Genomic DNA, 18,252 nt, shown 5'->3' with positions numbered 1-18,252 from the left:
GGGGGGCCTTTTGGAGAAAGGACCTTTTGTAGACAGCGACACACTCTCCACCAAGACTTGCTGGCTTGCTGCCAAGTGACCCCGGTCCGGTAGTTGTCCAATACGACATGCGACCGGGGTGGGCACAGGATAAGTTTGCGAGCACTGGCAACTATGTGGCAGCTACCTTTTTTTCCCCGGCCGCAAGATCTCTGGGGTCTTGACGGCTGGCGGTGACGGTGAAGGGGGGGGGGGGGGGGCTTGTCCCGCAGTGGTTGTGGCGTGCGAGATACAGAGAAAATGCAACCGCGTGGTTTTCGGTGAGGACATGATGGATGCGGATGGGGAAGCGACATCTTGTGATTGCGATGGCGCAATTCGGATGAGAGGGCAGACGGGGAGATGCTTCCTTTCAACGGATGCGTGGGAAACAGGAGGGCATGTAATGACGACCAAGGTGAGGCGAAGAGGGTGAACCCTTCGGACGAGGCTTGAGACATTCCAGCGGGGGTAAAGAGTCAACGCACAACTACTGGTAGTCTGCTGTGTATGATGACGCTTCTAGAAGAGACAAAGGGCCTTTTGGACAATGGGGTAGTTCGTCTCACTGAGACATTGCTTCTACGCATATTGGCAATGTCTCGGGTATGAGGCAGCAGCTGAAATCACAGCTGATAGACGATAGAACTCCAAATCGTTGGGAACCAGGGGAGGAAGGGTGTGATTCTTGATGCGAAGCTGTGCGTAGCCTGTCTGGATGCGTTGCTCTCATGCAGCATGACTGAGACCCCAGATGCCAACCCCGACCTGCAATAACTAGGGTGCATTTGCCCAATGCCAGGCGAAAGATATTCTACATCCACGGCCGCGGGCCTTGACCCTGCACACACCTCTCCCCCCGGTCGAATCTATCTGCATGACAAGGCCAGGGAGGGGGCGTGTCTTGGTGTTCTGTCTCGTCCCATCCCTCCCCTCCAATTACTGGGGATTAATTACCGGGGTTCATCGAAACGCCAGCTCGTCTCTTTCCCTGCGCGCATCAAGCAATAGCAAAAAAGACAGCAGTTGTATATTATAACAGGGTAAATATAGTAGCAAGTTGCGTCTCCGAAGTCGGCGAGGGAGGGAATCTCGACCGCTAAAAAAAAAAAAAAAAAAGAAACGCGCGCCGTTGTCTCTGGTCGCTGTTGGCAGGTATGCATGTACCTGTCCGTCCGTCCATCACTCGCTCCAAACCTCGGGCGAACGGTGATCTGCAAGGCCCGAGGAAGCAAAAAAGCAAGTCCCCCTCCCCCCTTCAAAGTCCAAACTTCACCTAGATGCGAAGCAGTTAGCGTCATCAAGGTGATTGAGTTGAGTGAGCAAAACTCCAGTCCACCGCCCGCCGCGATAGCTAACATCTTAGCGCGTCTTTCCCCCTCAAAATCCACATCACTGCTCGGTTCTCGTTACATAATAACTTCTGGGGAGAACCTTGTTCTTCCCTTTAGCCTCACGAGTTTGCCCTGCCTGGTCTTCTTGAGATTATTAGTGAAGAACCGGGGGGTTGAAGAAAACTTGGCTCCGTTTGCAGTGGATGAGGGCGTGCTATCTGCCGAGAAGTCGCGACTTCGTTTTCACGCGAGCTGATTGACTACTATCTAGAGTCGGCGTTTTTTTTTATCTTCTTCTCTGTGTCCTTTTTATTAACCATCAAAACTGATAATCTTGTCCCAAACAAAGCATGGGAGGCTGCGCACAGCAAATCAATGCATAGACCTACACTGCATGGCAACACTCTGGCGTAACCTTCCCCCCTCCCTCCTTCCCCTCCCTGTTCTTATTCCAGTCTCATTCCCGGAGCCAGAAACATATTTGTCTGTAGTGGCTCGACTGGGCCCAGCGCAAGGACCAATGGGATTGACGTTCGCAATCTCGTAGGACTCAAAGTGCTGGGCTGGTAAGCATCATCTTGTTTGGGTTGAGTTGATGAATGCTGCGCAACCCACTGCACGCCCTCGCTGCATGCACGTCGCCGTCACCGCTGATTACAGATGCAGGAATGCAAGTTTGTTGAGCTTGAGTTGTGGGGGGAGAACATGCGTTGGCATCTATCTTGGATGAGAGAGGGTCTCCTAGTGCCTGGCCGTCTTACACATGGCGCGTAACTATTTACTGTTTTGGCTCCTCCTGATTCGACCAGGCGGCGTATCCGACCCCTCTCCAACCCGGCCAACGATTCCAAGCCCTTTTCTCTATGGTTTCAAGAAAGAAACTCCCCGCAAAATGGAGTGAACGGGTCCTCAAAGGCCGGGGGGGATGAACTGCACACCCTTGGCTCTTGCAACTGTCGAGTTTAAAATCATAAGCGATAAAACGCCACAGATTACCTGCTTGTTGAATTCCGGTTGCCTGCCGGGGGTGGTGGGGGTTCTGTTCTTCGCCGTGCCCGCTCTGACGATGACGTCTTTGCTTTAATGTATCTCCCCGTTTTCTCTCTCCGCTCTGCATCGTGTCTTTGGGAAGATTTTTTGCATAATTATACTTTCTCTTCTGCCATGTAATTTTTTAAACGTTTTCATGATCACCGCCCCGACAGCTGATCCGGGACATTGCGGGATCTTCAGGACACTACGTTACACCCGCTGGTTGGAGGGAGCACGGCCATGATCTACACTGTTGGCCAACAAGGGGTGGAGGATAGGAGAGCGGAAGACTGTCGACTGTCACCAAAGGGCGTACATCTCCAGATTTTTTCTGCCAGCCATGTCTCGGCCGAGGGTTGACACAAGCCCCCCCCCCTCCTGCCGGAGTTCCCCTCCCGCACGGCGATTGCCGTGGGACAAGGTGAGGGAATCGTCGGTGAAGAGGAGTGAAGTGAAGAACATCAAGACGTCTCTTATACCGGGTTCGCAAAACCGCCCCTTTCGCAGGCTAGAAGACCTCGCCGGATAGACTCGTACGCAATTGTCCTGAGACATGCATGTCGCGCATCGCGTGCACACAAGCAAGCTGGGTCGTCCGGTCCTTTTGGACAAGGCTACTCGTAAACCTGCATGATGAATATGTATCCGTACAGCGAAACGATTCGGAGAAGGGAATGTTCGTTTATTCGCATCGCAGCCTAACTGCACCAACGTCCTGATGCGTCCGCTTCCCGGCGACCAAGGCAAGCGGGCCGGTTTGGTGTATGCATGTACTTACCTGCTGGTCATATAAAGAACCGAGTAGAATATAGCGATGAGCACGCAATCACCTCGACGGAGTCATCCTCTTAATTAGTACTTGAGGCACCAACTTCCATCTCCGGAGTGCATGTCCATTTTCTTTGCTGCCAAGCTCAACCGGAACCGCTCGGAAGAATTGCCTCGTGTATGTACCTGTACCTATCTCGTCAATAGTCGTTGTTTTCTCATCATCTCCTGTGTACAGCGGCCGCAGCCGGGCTTCTAACGCAAACTTCCTCGTCGCACATGAGCAACCAGTAGTGTAATCAACGCCCCCTTTCCCCCTCCACACTCCAGTCATGATGCTTCTTCGAACTGGTACTTTTTTCCCTTCCCTTGTCTTTCTCTCCTCCAAATGCCAGCTTCACGGGAAGGAATTAGCCAAGGAACCCCCCTGGTGTTTCTTCTCCAGGCACGCCTCCCCCTCTCATCTACCCAAACTTCTTTTGGCATTAGCGCCGGTCTTGGCCTTGAATATGCTCACGCCCCCTCCTCTCCTTTGTCCTGCATCGACACCAAGCAAGATCCCACGTCGGCTGGCTCCAGGGACTTTTGGAGTAGGGTGGCGGGGGCGTTCTAGTCATCTTCCACAACCTCGTGGCCAATCACTGACGATGCGATTCTCAAGTCATTGGCCTGGCCGCCTGGGGCTGACTTGACTTGGTCAAGCTGTATCGCTCACTCCAACCTCACACCTTTGGTCGACGGGTGCGCTAGACCATACGAACCTAACCTGTTCGCCCATAGCGACAGTGGCAGTGCAAGAAAATGGAGGGGGTGGAGCGGACACCAGGGCCCTGGAACTAGTTCCTTTGGAAGGGAAGCCACGTTGATGAGATCTGTTGGCCACAGACAAGGCTCCTCGATGAAGGAGGCTCTGATGGATGATGTGATTGTTTCTTGCGGGTGGGCGGGAGCGGCTTGGGCACGATCAGGCAGGGCTCGGCGATGAAGAAATGCCGCTCCCTACTGCTCGACAAGGCCATCGCTAAATTGCATTGTTTGGCCGAAGCTGCAGGTTCTCGAAGCTCTGCTTATCAGTCTCTGCGCCGCCACAAAATGCTAGATCAGATCAGATGGGCAGAATACGACGACTTCTCTTCGCGACTTATGACTTACACGAGCGACCGCTCAAGCCCCGAAAAGCCCTTTGTCTATTTAAATCGCAGTAATTTCATTTGATCACGAAGCCACCTCGTGCGAGTACCAAAATAGCATTACCGACACGTAATCGCCGGGCAGGATGGAGCAAGATGCCCCAGGATCGCACACGACCAGCACCACTTCTCGGCCCCTAATGAAGCACTGCCCCGATGGCAGTTGTTCTTTGACAGTCAAGTCCCGCAATCCAAAATGGCCAAAATAGAAATATTGCACGTGGCGGGCGGCCTTCGTCATCACTGTGTCGTGTAGCCAAAGCTGGGTAGGGAGGTTTTGGCATGACTGTAGTAGGAAGCCTGTTGGTTGTGCAACATTGGTAAATTAGTTTACCGCTACCTTTTGGTTGCCCGCCATGTTGGGCTACGGAATTGCCACCATGCAAAGACAATCTCCCGTGGAATCTAGCAGTTAGTGATCGGCCATTTCTCACGCCCACTGAGCCTCCAACACTATCCCTACGGGCCGGTGCGTGTGCAACGTGCAACGGACAAAGGTAAGACAAGGCAAGGCGAGCCGACCGGCGGAAAAAGAAAAGCTACGACCAAGGATCGACAGAGTTATTTTACTGGGGTTATGGGAATCGAAAAACAAAAAGGGGGTGACAGCTCATCTTGTTGAAGAAGTCATCCCAGACAGTGTTTCAAGTAGAAACCAACTGACGGAGCAAAAGAAAACGTGAAATAAAAAAGGCACTGAATGCTAAGCTTTTTGTCAAGCACGCCGCCTGTACTTGGCACTGCGCATATGACCACTCACATCGTCAAACTCGCTCGCGACGCCCTCGTGGCTGCACTAGCGATGATGCTACGCCGATGGGAAGCAACCAGTTCTTTTGGCTAACTAACTACTGCTGCCCCCGTCCCATCTCGGGCAGCTCATCTCAGCCTACCAAGGGGGCGACGGCAAAATCCCGCCAATCAGGGGTTTAAGTTTTGGTGGTGAAGATGTTGAACAAGGCGAGGCCTTTGCACGCTACGCTACTCAGTTTTTTGACGCTGTTTATTTATTGTTTATGTTATATATTTGCCACCACAGAAATTCGAGCACTACTTCTCGGCGCCATCTCAGCAACAAGCAAAAGAGGTCAGCTGCCACCGCTTCTCGCGCGCTCGCGAGGAGACGACAAGAATAGAGAGCGAGTGAGGGAGGACCGAGATGTTAGCGCCCGGGGACCGAGGCACGCCTTCGATTTTGAACGAGACGGCAGTTTTGCCCTCCTTCCATCTCTCTTCCCTTCTGCCTTCCCCGCACGGCGCGTTTTCCCAAAGTATTTGTGCCTCCCCCTCTGGCGGCTTGGCGGACATGCTGGGGAGGAGGGGGTGTGGGCGTAGCCACACTACGGGTACCTGGTGAGTCGATTTGCTGGGCTTCGGCTGCTTGGTCTGATTTGCTGTTGGTGGGAGCCAAAATGTCGAGAGTTGAGAGAGAGGCCTTGTGAATGGTACGAGTCCGCTTTTTACGCCGGGCTACTATTCGGTAAAGTTCAGTCATCAGGAAGTCCTTCACCGCGAGTCACAATTTCTTAGTAAGTTGTTACCAGTTATCGTGGGACTTTTGCGCGAGAGGTCGCTCGGTTCGTTATCACAGCACCAGTCTGTCACCCGCCTGCTCGGGACAACAAGAAGCTGCATTTCCCAGCCGGGACGCCAGTGGACGACGCAGAGGGGCCAAAGGTGGAATAGTTGCCTGATCCTTTTTATCCCTATCTCGATAACTCGATGGGCGGGCTGGTTGGTTTGTCCCTCTTTGCTGGAGGGGTGAGCTGGCTCCTCCCCTCGGTCAGCAATTTCTGCCAAGTTCCGTGACGCTCCCTCTTATAACATCTTGCATTCCCAGTAGTAATAAGTCGCGACGATGGATAATCAGAAGCCATGTGCTCACCTCGTACATGTTACTGGATCGGAGAGCCCATACTCTCTACGTATGTATCGAATCCCAAGTATGGCGGACTTCGCATCCCCCCCTCCCTCAGCCGACACAAGCTTTTCGGGTGGCGCTTGGGTGTGGCTGGCATGGCGGCCTCGCAAGGCTCGTCCAACGCCCCCCCGACGACGAACAAGTTTCTTGGTATATTCCAAGGCCGAGAGAAGAAGGGGCTCGTCTACTTGAACGAATGAGCAGTCAGCTTGTGCCGCGCAGCTCTGATCATGTGGCCTGGGCGGTACTCCGCACCCCACCCATCTTCGCACAAATCTCTCTTGACTTGCTGATGATAGGCAGTTCCTGCTGCAGCCTTTTTTAGTGGTGCTCTTTGCCTCTTTGTCTGTTATTAGCTGCATGAAAAACCGTAGAGAGAGAGAAAATCGAATCGAGGAGGGGGGTGTAATTTGTGTGCGTTGCGTACTGGATTGTGGCGCGAAGAGCGTGCATCGCCAAATCGGGACTAGAAAGGCACCTGTAGTTGCAGGGCAGTTGCGACATTTCAAGCTGTTCAATGGTTCAGGTGAAGAAAGAGACTGAGCGTGATCATTGCAGAGAGAAAAAAACAACAGGATCGAGGATCTACGTTGTGACATCTATCATTAAATAACCACCACCTCACCGTTTCCTTTCGGCTGATGGAGCTCGCGTCGATGTACATGACACTAACACGAAGAAGCAAGACTATCATACCAGCCGTTCTAGTTCCAGTTGTAATGTTGCCATCCTGTCATGTTGACGAGCTCCATATAGGATTTCCAGACATTTTTCTCTCAAGTAAACGCAAAACCTGTCGTACAACTCTATGCTACTCCAAAATGACCGCCCGGCCCGGGGGGTAGTGACACAGCCACTAACAAGAGCTTATAAACAGGCGAGCAAAGAACCTTGTTTCACCCCTCATATTCGCGCTGCAATTTGGCCGCTCACTATTCAGCCTCTTCTCACAGTCCTCGAACACACCTTGAAAACAAGTTGGCCGACTTATCGCATGTACACATCAGTAAGTGTCATCCATATCTTCGCCATATCTTTCTCCCTGCTAGCCAGGGAACTTTTGTCTCCCACCGCCCACCGCCAACTCAGCCGCAGCGAATCGCATGTATCGCGGCGCAGCCCTTCAAACAGAGTTTACAACCCCCTCAAACCTCCACCAATAGCCACAGCGCCGAGTTTTTTTTTTTTTTTTTTTCTCTCGCGACTCGGCTCGCCTCCGACCATCTGGTTGGCTCTTCCTCCGTACCTGACCCGATTCTGCACCCGTCGGCTCTCGCCCAGGCAGAACGTCCGAGCCACAAGGAGCATGACCACATGGCTGGCGCAGCAGCGTAGAGACACAGGTGGCGATAACGGCTTGTCGAAATCGATAGCAGGGCGGACGAGTGAGCGCAGCCAAGCCCCCGGCCGCCGCGCGGTCAGTGGACCAAGTGCATAAAAGCAGTGCAAGGAGAAGCATATCGAGTTACGAATAGAAGCACGAAAATGCAAAACGCGTGCAAGGCCACCTTGAAGGTGTCCTGCCCAACAACTGCCGGCCGCTATTCTCGGTCTACCCACCGGGGGGGCGCTCCCGGGGAGCCCTGCTATTGCTTGTCAAGACTTGTCACGCAAGGCAGAGCCGCTTTTTTCGCCCCCATTCGCAATGCCAAGAAACCGGGTAGCCGTGTTGCCCGATCCCGTCATCGCCAGGTCTTGCTTGTCCACGACGACCATCTCCTTCTTCACCTTTTCTGGCCACAAGCCATGGCTGGCCAGAAGCGACGGAGGCCAGAAGCGACAGACAGATCCGGGCAGTGCAACACTCAGGGGCCGATGCAAGTGGATTCGACCATCGCGCCATAGCTCAATACGAGATGCAGGAAACATGGAACAATGTGGTTTGAGAGGTACAAACTTGAATTATATGCAGCTGTCGTCATAACCAACGGACGAGATTCGCGTGTGCGCCGACAAATCCCCCCTAAAAGAAGCCCTCGTATACTCCGTGCATGACAATGCCAACGAGCGCCAGTATCCGATAAAAGTACATCTCATGCTTCCCAGTGCACCTTTTGCTTTTCATTCCCCTTCGAATGATGCCCGCAGTAGATAGAAACAATTCATGACCGCCCATATACATGATAACCATGACCGATATAATAAGTGTTAATTCATTCAAAACATAATCCATTCGACACCGACACCTGGGCCACCCAAGCACTTGGACCAGTTAAACGGGCCTCGAGCTCCACCCAACTTGGGCTGTCCACCATACAGACTCATCTCGCTGCTGTTTCGGAAATCACCAGACCACAGACGTTCCAGTACGTCAAGGGCGGCAAGGTTGTTCATGTAGCCGGAGCGTGCCATGATGTCTTTGCACTTGGAGCGCACAATGTTCTGCTGAAGCACGTTCACACATTCCGATCCTGCGATAAAGAGTGGCCAGAGCAAGAACTTCTCCGCGGTGCTGCCGACCTCGAGGCTCGTCGCATAGTAGACCACTTGGCTGACAAGATTCTGGAAGTTGGTGTGGCTCGATGGCAGGCTGGGACTGGCCAGTCGCTCCGTGTAGAGCATAGCCGCATACCGGAATGCCTCGGACAGCGACTCCAGGTCCCGCAAATGACCGGGGTTCGGGCCGCCCGGGAGTTCTGATGCCACAGCCCCGGCATCAAAGTGCCAGTGCTGCAGGGCTTGGCGCGCTTCCTTCCATTCCGCCCAGAAGAGTGCCCGCCGGTCGTCAAAGGCCGTGGATGTCGACATGGCCGAGGTGAGAAGCTCGTCATCATCGAGCAAGGTGCCGAAGCCATTCCCGTCAAAACGCTGCTGGCTTGAAGGAGTTGCGTACAGTTCCGCCCCCTGAGTCTGGCTCTGCACGCTGCTGATGCTATTCTTGTAGCCGTGACTCATGGAGCGGGTGGCTAGCGGAGAATCTGCCGTTGCTTGGATCGAGCCAGCCATGTTCTGCACAGGCCTGTGCTGGGAGAGCATGTTTAACCTACCAAGCTTGCCAATCGTCCTGAATAGCTCGCGGTCGCAGCCAACCATGTTGACGGCGCCAGCAGGCATGATGCCAGCGGCAAAGCCATCGTCGACGGAGGTCAGTTGCGCCTCGCGATCATTAATCGTGGCCGAAATAGCGTCAAAGTAGCCAAACAGCGTCTCCATCCACGCGACGTCGCTGGTGGATCCACCGAATTGTTGGGGGCTGCGCATGGCCAGAATCTTCTTGACACCGGCAAACTGCGTGTGAAACTTGGCGATTCCCGACTCTGCCATGCGGTAGTGGCAGAGAATCAAAATGGTGGCGAGGACTGAGTCATGGCTGGACTTTACCGGGTCGGTCAGCTGCTGGTTGAGCAACTGCACGGCCAGGTTGCGGTGCTGAATCTCTTCGGCATGCGATGGATCTTGCGGAGGAGCATCTCCGGCATTTTCAGTCGCACGTTTTTCGTCAATGAGCTTCTCATAGAGCTCACGAGTGTCTTGACCAAGGCTGAGCCTGCGCTTCATGCGAAGGTTGCAGGCTGCTACGGCGCAGATGGCATGCTGAAGACTTTGGCTACTGCTTGCGAGCTGCAAAATGTGGTTCTTGAAAGGATTGTGAGGTGTGTCAATAACAACCATGGAAGGTGCCATTGTCATCTTGTAGTAGTCCATAAAGAATGTCATCTTAGCAGAGACATCTTGGCTGATGCGAAGTTGGGGTTGGTCCCTGATGGAGGGCCAGTGATTGGGGGTGAACTCGGAGAGCGGTGAATGCAAATCCTCCTCTTTGACTCTGGTGTGCCAGCCTGGAGACAGGGCATTACAGCTGCCGTTGTTGACATCTGGGACACCTGCTCACAGTTAGAATGGGAAAGCAGGGCATAGCTCATTGCGATGCTCACTGAGACCGTCGCACTCCGTGGCCGACTTTGAGTGGCGCATAGACTCAAAGTGTTCGAGCTGCGAATGGAGGCTAGAGCTGCTGTCTGAGGGGCCACCGTAGATGAGACTGCCACACGAGTTGGACACACGGCTGGTGTCAATGAGCAGAGCGGGAGGCGGGCTGCGGGAGATGGGCGACTGGTGGTGAATGGGGAATCCATCGTAGCCAACAGTAGGGCTGTGTCCAAAAGGAGGCATGTCCTCGCGAGAATATCCCTGGCTCATGGGCGAAAGGTAGTCAACCTCGCTGAGGGAATCGACCGAGGACGACAGGCCATCAGTGATGATAGGCAGAGGCCATTTGGAGAACTTGGGAGTGGTCCGGGCATCCGGTGACTGGATCATGGAAGATGAGCCGTAGTGAACGCTGCTCCAACTGCCTTGTGGGACAGAATCGTGTGGGACGGATTGCGAGTGCATGTGGTGGGTATGCTCTTGGTGTGACATGGAAAGGTAGTCGTATCCAGAGTTGGAGTATGAAGAGTGTGAGGCGGGGATATCAATGGCACCACGATGGCTAACGTGGTGGAGGTCGTCTTGCTCGTCCCAGTGAGACGAGATGGAAGTCATGGTCGAATTGGATCGGGCGCGGGCAACAGGAGCCTTCTTGGGTTCACGAGCCACCGGGGGGGCCTTTGCGATGGGTAGCGAGAGACCACGAAGCTTGCCACGGCTGGCAACACCAACACCCCAGGTCAGCTGGGTCTTGTAGCCAGAGCATTCGTTGCCAACTTCGAGACATTGCGAGCAGTACGGCCGCCGGCGGTCGCACTTTACATTGCGTTTTGTGCAAGCAAAGCAGTCATCGGCGGCACCGCCAGCAGGAGCACGGCGTCTGCGCTTGCGGACGGCGGCGGGGTCCTTGACCGTGACGGTCTGATGCGAGAGAGGCGCCGTCATATTCGGGTCAATACGCAATAGTTTTGTATATTAACTTGTATTATCAAGAGGCAGACGCGGGTGGTTGTCGTTGCGGCTAGAGTTCTCGTAGGTGTACGGTGTTGAATAGCTGGCAATGTCCCACACGGTAAGATAGCGTCGTGCGAGTAGTAGAGGGGAGGGGAGGTCGTGTCAAGCGAATGAAGAAGGCGAGGTAAGAGTTGGTTTGCGTGTTGTCAAAGAAGCAGCAACATGAGCAGAAGAGAATGCGGATTGGGAAATGTACGGCGGGTGAGAAAGTGCAGGTGGGCAGGACGAACATGGGAAGCCCGGCGATATGTATATGCATGCCATGAGGGAGTTGACTTGCGGTCCCGGCTTCGTCGTCTTCCAGTGTTAGCGGCGAACGGCCGGGTAGAGAGAGTTGTTGGAGCAGCACGAGCGTGGGAGACGACGAGAGGCGTGCGTGCCCCCCCGTAGCAGACCCAAGGTAGGCCGGGGAGGGGTGTCTCCCAAGAGAGGGCTTGGTGAAGCGGACCAGGAAGGGGGTGTGACGGCATTGGTGGATGATGGGAGGGGCGTCTGGGCGAAAAGCCACGAGATGCGATGGCTGGTGATTGTGGACGTGGGTACGAAGATAATGGAAGTGGATGCACATGTGGGAAGAAGTCGGTTGGTGAAGGAGGAAGGCGAGCTGTGAGTGTGCGTGGTGGAGAGAAGAGGGGAAAGGGGGTGAGCTTCGGAGGAAGGGTTAAGCGGAGAGGGGGACAATGTTGGGCACAGCGGATTCCCAGTGGCAACAGGTACCTGCCAGGGGGGTGCAGGCCTAGGGGGGGGGGGGTGCTGAAAAGCCCTGGAGTGCGCTAGAGGGTGTCCACTGGCACCGCTAAGAACGGGGTTCGACAAAGGGGGGGGTGTTGAATGCCCTGCCATCTCACTCAATCAGCGTCCTCCGGTTGGCAGGACTCCGTACTGGTACCACCAGTCTTCCAGCTGCACCGACCAATGCCACGGAGAAACTGCCAGGTGAAGCATGGCTCGAGTTACCGCTCAACAACGATCGGCGGAGGGGCCAAACTCTGGGCAAAAGGTCCTGAGCAACTCGACTCCCTCACCACTGGGACAGTCAGTCAGCTGTTCTGGTACAGCCTACGGGCAACAGGCCCGCGGAGCATCTGAGGGACCCTCTTGTCACTCTGAAATTAGGTAGCGGGACTGGTACTTGAGCGATTCAGCTCTGAGACGCTCTATTTACTCTGCCAGATGAAGGGATGCCATCGTCATCTATTCTATTCACATGGCCAGGATTTAGGTATTTACCTCTCCTTTGATTCGACCAGCTGCCCTGCACACTGTCCCTTCTCAGCAAGCTTCCAGACGCCCGACAGCAACAGCAGCCACGCTGCCAGGCCCACGCCCGCTAGGTACCCCGGCCTGCGCCACGCCGCCACTGCAATCTGTAGGCGTCCCAGCAGCGCTCTTGGCCTGGAAGCGACCAGTCAGTGAGCCAGTGCAAGTTAACGCCTTTCAGTGGTTTCCCTGCTGTGTGAGTCGCCTGCTGACCGCCGCAAATGAACGCTAAAGTCCGCTACGCTCTATGGAGGCTACCTCCATAGTTAGCTCAAACCGGTGATAGCACGCTTCCCTGTTTACCTCATATACATGCATTCTTGTACTGTACTATGTCTGTCCTTGAATACTTTGTACGTGTATCCGTACTAGTTGGTTCCTATACCTTGCTTCCTCGTTTTCCTCAGAAAGACCCTCCCTTTTCTCTTCTTCTTGTTTCTTGTAGTCTTTCTCTTCAGAGTCGTGTGGTCATTCATTCTTGCACTGTAGCGGGTCCCTGCTCTTGTCGTCCTCCTTCTGCCTCTGTTGTAGTAATATTGCCCTCTCATGCCCGTCGCCTTCAATCCATCTTACACTGCAACCACAAGCCTTGTGACCACATGTCTCGACGGCACCACCCATCTTATCCGCTGCACAAGGCTCACCAGTGTGTCTGCTGCTCACCTTCCAACAGGCGCATGGCATCGTGCCCGTCTGAGTAACTCTGGTCTATCCGACATCTCGTCCTGCGTGCTACGCGCCGACTGGCAGTCTACTTTTCTTAGTGGGGTTGCAGCCAAGTCATAAGCCCACGGGTGGAAACCAAATAACCTCCGAACCTGCTTCCGAGGAGGCCTTTCTCGATGCTCGTCTCTTGTCTATTCCGTCTTGGCTACTGGCTCGGTAGATTGGCCCCATGGCGGCGGCGGTTATAGGACCAAACAAGTGGTGAGAACCTCCTCGACTAGAACGCCCCGAAACATTGTGGAGGAGTTGCCATCCTTGTTACTTGTAGCAAAAAAGCAAAGCAAGTATCCGTAATCTCGACTACTTGTCCAAGGATTGGGCCTCGCCTTGCTTGTTCTGTCTTCCAGTTCACGTGCATCTCAAGCCACCATGCTCCTACTCTTAGATTACAGACCCCATATCGAAGACGCATCGTCCGTCGTACTGGGCGTCATCTGCCGGGCCATCTGCCTGTGGATTGAATGATCTGTTTTTAACATATTTTTCTTCTCCCACTGAGTCAGTTGCAGAATCCTAGCTGGAGCGCACTCGTCTGAGCGGTACTCTTTAAGTTCGAAGTGGCGACTCGAGACGCGCACTTTAGATGAACCGCCCACTGCTCCGACCCAGTCGCGATGTTCTAAATAGATACATTTGATACATTTTTAGGTCTATAATCCCTCGCTCTTATAACTGTTACCTCGTCGTCCGGGACACGATAAACGACAGCTCCGAAATCTGAGCAATACCCGTGATATCGCACGCAATACAGACTCAAGAGACTCCCCAATCATGCTTCCACTCGCCGCTCCATTGCCACTCCCCATAGTACTTGCAAGAATATCCGCATCTGTGTACATACTCGCAAGGGCAATACGGAGCAGCTGGATACATCAAGCCACTTCAACGCCCCTCCAACATGTCAAGATAGATTGTGCTGCCAAACAGCAGGCCTGTCGCCCCAGCCAGGTTGTTCCATCCTTTCTCGCTCGCTGTCAACCTTCCACAGCCTTGCCCCAAGACTTGCACGTCGAATAGCAACACTATGTCAGGCTCCATGTGCAAGGCTGCTGCTCCGCACTGCATTGCAACACATCAATTCCTCTTCTGCACCAGTAATCTGTACAGATATAATCTGTATCATATTCCACTCTGTAGCTTTGCAGCTCTTCCTTATCTCTGTCGAATTGTCTTGCTATCCTTGTAAGCGACGTGGCTGCGACGCCCTACTTCAAGGACAACCTTCTGCAACTATACCTTGGAGACGCTATCACTTCGCAGCCAGGGCATCATCAACAGTATGTGTGCCTGTCTCCATGAGAGGTCCCCTCTCAAGCCCCTGCAATTCCGTCACTAGTCCCGGACAGTCTGAACAGTCTTCCAGGCTCATCGTCCAGAGTAGTTAGTTTTAGTGTGGCAGGGGCATGGTCCTTTTGTCGAGCTATCCACTCATACTCTGAAACCCACTCTGTTAGCCAGAGAAAGCACGAGAGGCACATCTGCCGCGCTCGCCCAACGTCCGTTCCAGCTCAATTCGGCCTCTTGATTTCTGGCATCAGCCCTCAAGGCTGTCCGAGACCTGTCAGTGTGGGGAGGGAAGTGTCTTTGCACAGAGAATTCGACGAATCTTGCAGGTTGTACAACAATGTACTGGTACAGCGTGATCGCTTCAGCAGCTTGGATGGTTTTCCCCCGGATTTTCGTCCGTATACTTTGCGATTGGCAGACTTGCGGTGACCTGCACGCAAATCCGGCTTCGGATTGAGCATATCGAACTGTTCATCGCTGTTACTAGACGAACGAATAGCCTTCATGCTCAAGGCCAGTCCTAATTTGTTTAGCTCAACTGCAACTCCAGGGCCTTGCCGTGAGCCGTAGGATTAGCTGCATCACACTTTTGCTCCGTACCTGCACACAACACCACCAATGCAAGCACCGTCGCAATCCCCCACAGGCACTTCTGAGTAATAACTGAGCGCATTAACTCACTGCGCCCGTGAATGCCATCGTCAAACCTTTGCCGGGTCCTCTTCAGCGCATGAGGCAATGTCGCCGGCCACGTCAGGATACCTTGCGCGTGGTGCCCTCCCCGATACAGCCTGCCCTCCGATTGCGTCATGAAGCATAATTTCGCACAGGAGGATTTGTTGGCCAAACCATCGACAAGTGCTTCCTAGGCATACGCGTACCCGTTGGTCGAGGAGATTCGCATGGGCACATCGGCTTTGGAGTCGGATCTGGGCATATTAACAGACGCGGCACGTCGTCTTGTCGGAACTTGTTCAATGCCGAAGACTTGTCGAGTCAACCTTGACTCTCGGTGGGTCGAGGCAGATATCTTTCAAGAAGCCCATCACTCTTCGTCGTTTCGCCTCACGTCTTGAGGCTTGAGCTCGATTTTATCCAGAACGCCGTTATAAGCAAGGATCGCCATGGCCTCAGAATCGGCATAATGATCATGGACCTTTCCGTCCTTTATCCGCACATGGTTGTTGAGCAAGCTTATTACCATGCGCTCCGTACTCTCCCCCCTTTCCTGTACCAGGCAAGGTTGGGCGCCGATCACTGGCAACGCCACGCTTGACTCGGCACCGACGTACGAGTGTACCGCTTTTCTAACTTGTCCTTAATATCCAAAATGGTAGAGGAACTTTCGTTTCAACATCCCCATCCAAACACGGAGAGTGGGCGAGGTCGAGATATCCCCTGCCGCAAGGCGTGGCACATGGATGGCAACGGGTAATTGGCGCACCCTCTGTTGGTGGTGATTGGCAGGGTCCAACATTGTGTGTGTGTGTCTCACCGCGGACTCTTGATCAGCCACTTTCTAGAAGCCCGATGCCAGTAGGTTGTGATTGGTATTAACGGCCGGGTAAGAATGGGCGGCCCCTTTCATTTCCTCGACCACCCGCCACAAACGTTTCTAGCGCAGCATTGGCGAAGGCGATGCGGATATACAGTTTACACTGGCCGATGGTGCGTGTATGAACTTGATTAAAAAGGCTCGGCCTGAGTTGCGACGGATGGTCAGCATCCTTCGCTTTCAGATGATAGGGAGTTTGGTGGTGCGACGTGCCATGGGGTTGCAACTCAACTTGCCTACTTACCTACCTGCCGGTCTGTCCCGACTGCAACACTGTCACACTGCTGGCCACTGTAGGCCACGCGAGCCCAGGCGTGCAGCTCAACACCCAGCAGGCGGCGCCACCAACATGGCGATCCCTAGAAGTGGGTGAGTATCATGTTTAAGACAAAACGTTGTTTTTTGGGTATCGTCTTGATTCAGCGCGGGAGGATGATGGCACTATGGCATGGATAGTTACTGGCTCTGTGTTTTGTCTCTGGCAGGTGAGCCCTGCCAGACACCTGACAGACATGGCGGTCAGCAATTCTGCCATTCTGCCATTCTGCCATTCTGCCGCCGCAGAAGTCGACTTGACTGCCAGCTGTCAGTCACATCGACTTCTCCCTTGCCGCCGCTCAAGCGTTTGCATCATCGCACTACACCAACATGCACCTTTGCCGAATAGCCTCGTGACGTCCATCAACACGTTGAAAGAATAGCGCCTGCTGCCACCAGTATTCTTTCATGTTATCATCATTGATCCTATGCACCGTATTGCCAGCGAGGCCACACCCTCCTTCGCCTCATGCTGCCGGTCGTTAGCCAGGTGACGGGTTAGTCCACCACATGCGCGCTGATCTTTACTGCCCGTGCAGATAGCCATCTCTGCCAGCGCGTGAGTCGCACCAACTATCTCAACAGTCGCTAGTCATCTACACGCCTGTGCAACGGTATCGAGTCTGGCCAATCGACAACACACAACCAGTCGGCCCGCGGCCTTCGGGGGCGCACCAAGCAGGCTTCCGTGGCAGGCTGCCCAGTAACTGTCAGAGCACACACCCCGATCGTGGCTTGTAGGGCATACCTACCTGCCGACATCGAGTGTAGCTTTTTGCTGATACGGCCAGAAATGGGAGAAGCGAGACCGAGAAAAGGCAGTCGCTCATATATGAACGCCCTGGTTCAATGCCGCCGGGCCATGTAACAGTATAATACTGTTATCTCTCAAATGGCCAAGGCCAAGGCCCCTGGCAGCCGCTGCCGCTCTCTCTCTTCACCGTCATGCGCCACTTTGGGTTCTTCTCCGAAGCTTCGCCCCTTCTTCTGATAGTGCGCCACAACGCCATGGCACCACGCCTAAGCCACTTGTCAAAAGTTCTTCCCAGCAAGGCATGGCTCGCGCCACCTGCCGTGTGAACGACTCGACGAATAAAAGGGGCCCCCGAAAGCCACCACGATCACCATGCCGGATCATCGGGGCAAAGGCCCTAGTTGTTTGTGGCTCATTGGGCTCTTCCTCGTAGGGCTTGCGCCTAGTGAGCCACATCAGGTAATGAGAACCCGTTCTGCTCAAGCAGGGCTGTCGAAGCATCGCCAACCTGGGTATGAATGCCCTCATTCATCAAATAGCGAACAATTGCACCAATATCATGTAGGGATACACGGTAACAGCAGGCCGCGCTAGCCTGAAAAGGCTGCCCCGCGTCTCCCACTATGCGGCTTACTACCGCTGTTTTGGTGCCTCGGCTAATAAGCACCAGAGAGACCTTATCAAGAAAGGCCGTGCTTATTAGGCTGTTTCCGTGATATGATCTCCTCCGCTTTGGACGACAAGCATGAGGGCCTATTTGGTGCTTCCACTTCAGCCCTGGGCGAACTCCAACTTTGCATGACCGCCGCCATCAAGACAATTGGCAGCTGGCGTTGCGTCCCACCCCCGCTGTCCCGGACCCGATGTTGATTTGCTGTGCCAACCCGGCATGCTACGTTGCAACCAGTCTTCATTAACCTCTGCAAACAGCGCGTTAAGTGGAATAACCATACATTCCTATGAAGAAGATACTGCTACGAATCTTCAGTGAATGAGAGGGTTCAGAAAGATCTTAAAAGCTCGGTAGCGGCAAATAGTACCAGGCAGGGTCTGTCGTCTGCGGGCTTAGTTTACTCCTCTTCCCTCAGAGGCCTCATCCAACAAGGACATCGTCGGCCTTGGGTTACTCCATAGGACAAGCCTTTGAAGCCACCTCTTAACGAACGCCAGCAGGCTAGGAAGGCTCCAAGGAACAGCTGCAGGTG

General features: G+C 54.0%; 1 protein-coding gene across 1 annotated transcript; it reads right to left on the bottom strand.

Annotated features, from left to right (window-relative positions):
- Window positions 1-8,420: 8,420 nt before the first annotated feature.
- ISF_01617 (Fungal transcriptional regulatory protein) lies at window positions 8,421-11,078 on the bottom strand (the record flags this gene model as incomplete). Its single annotated transcript, XM_018845224.1, has 2 exons — window positions 8,421-10,078; window positions 10,139-11,078. The coding sequence occupies 2 exons, from the start codon at window positions 11,076-11,078 to the stop codon at window positions 8,421-8,423; spliced, it is 2,598 nt and encodes an 865-aa protein (XP_018707990.1).
- Window positions 11,079-18,252: the final 7,174 nt, after the last annotated feature.

Source organism: Cordyceps fumosorosea (assembly GCF_001636725.1).
Source record: "Cordyceps fumosorosea ARSEF 2679 chromosome Unknown scaffold_2, whole genome shotgun sequence".
Classification (NCBI taxonomy): Eukaryota; Fungi; Ascomycota; class Sordariomycetes; order Hypocreales; family Cordycipitaceae; genus Cordyceps; species Cordyceps fumosorosea.
Note: the sequence above shows the minus strand (reverse complement) of the source record. Positions and strands in the feature narration are given on the sequence as shown.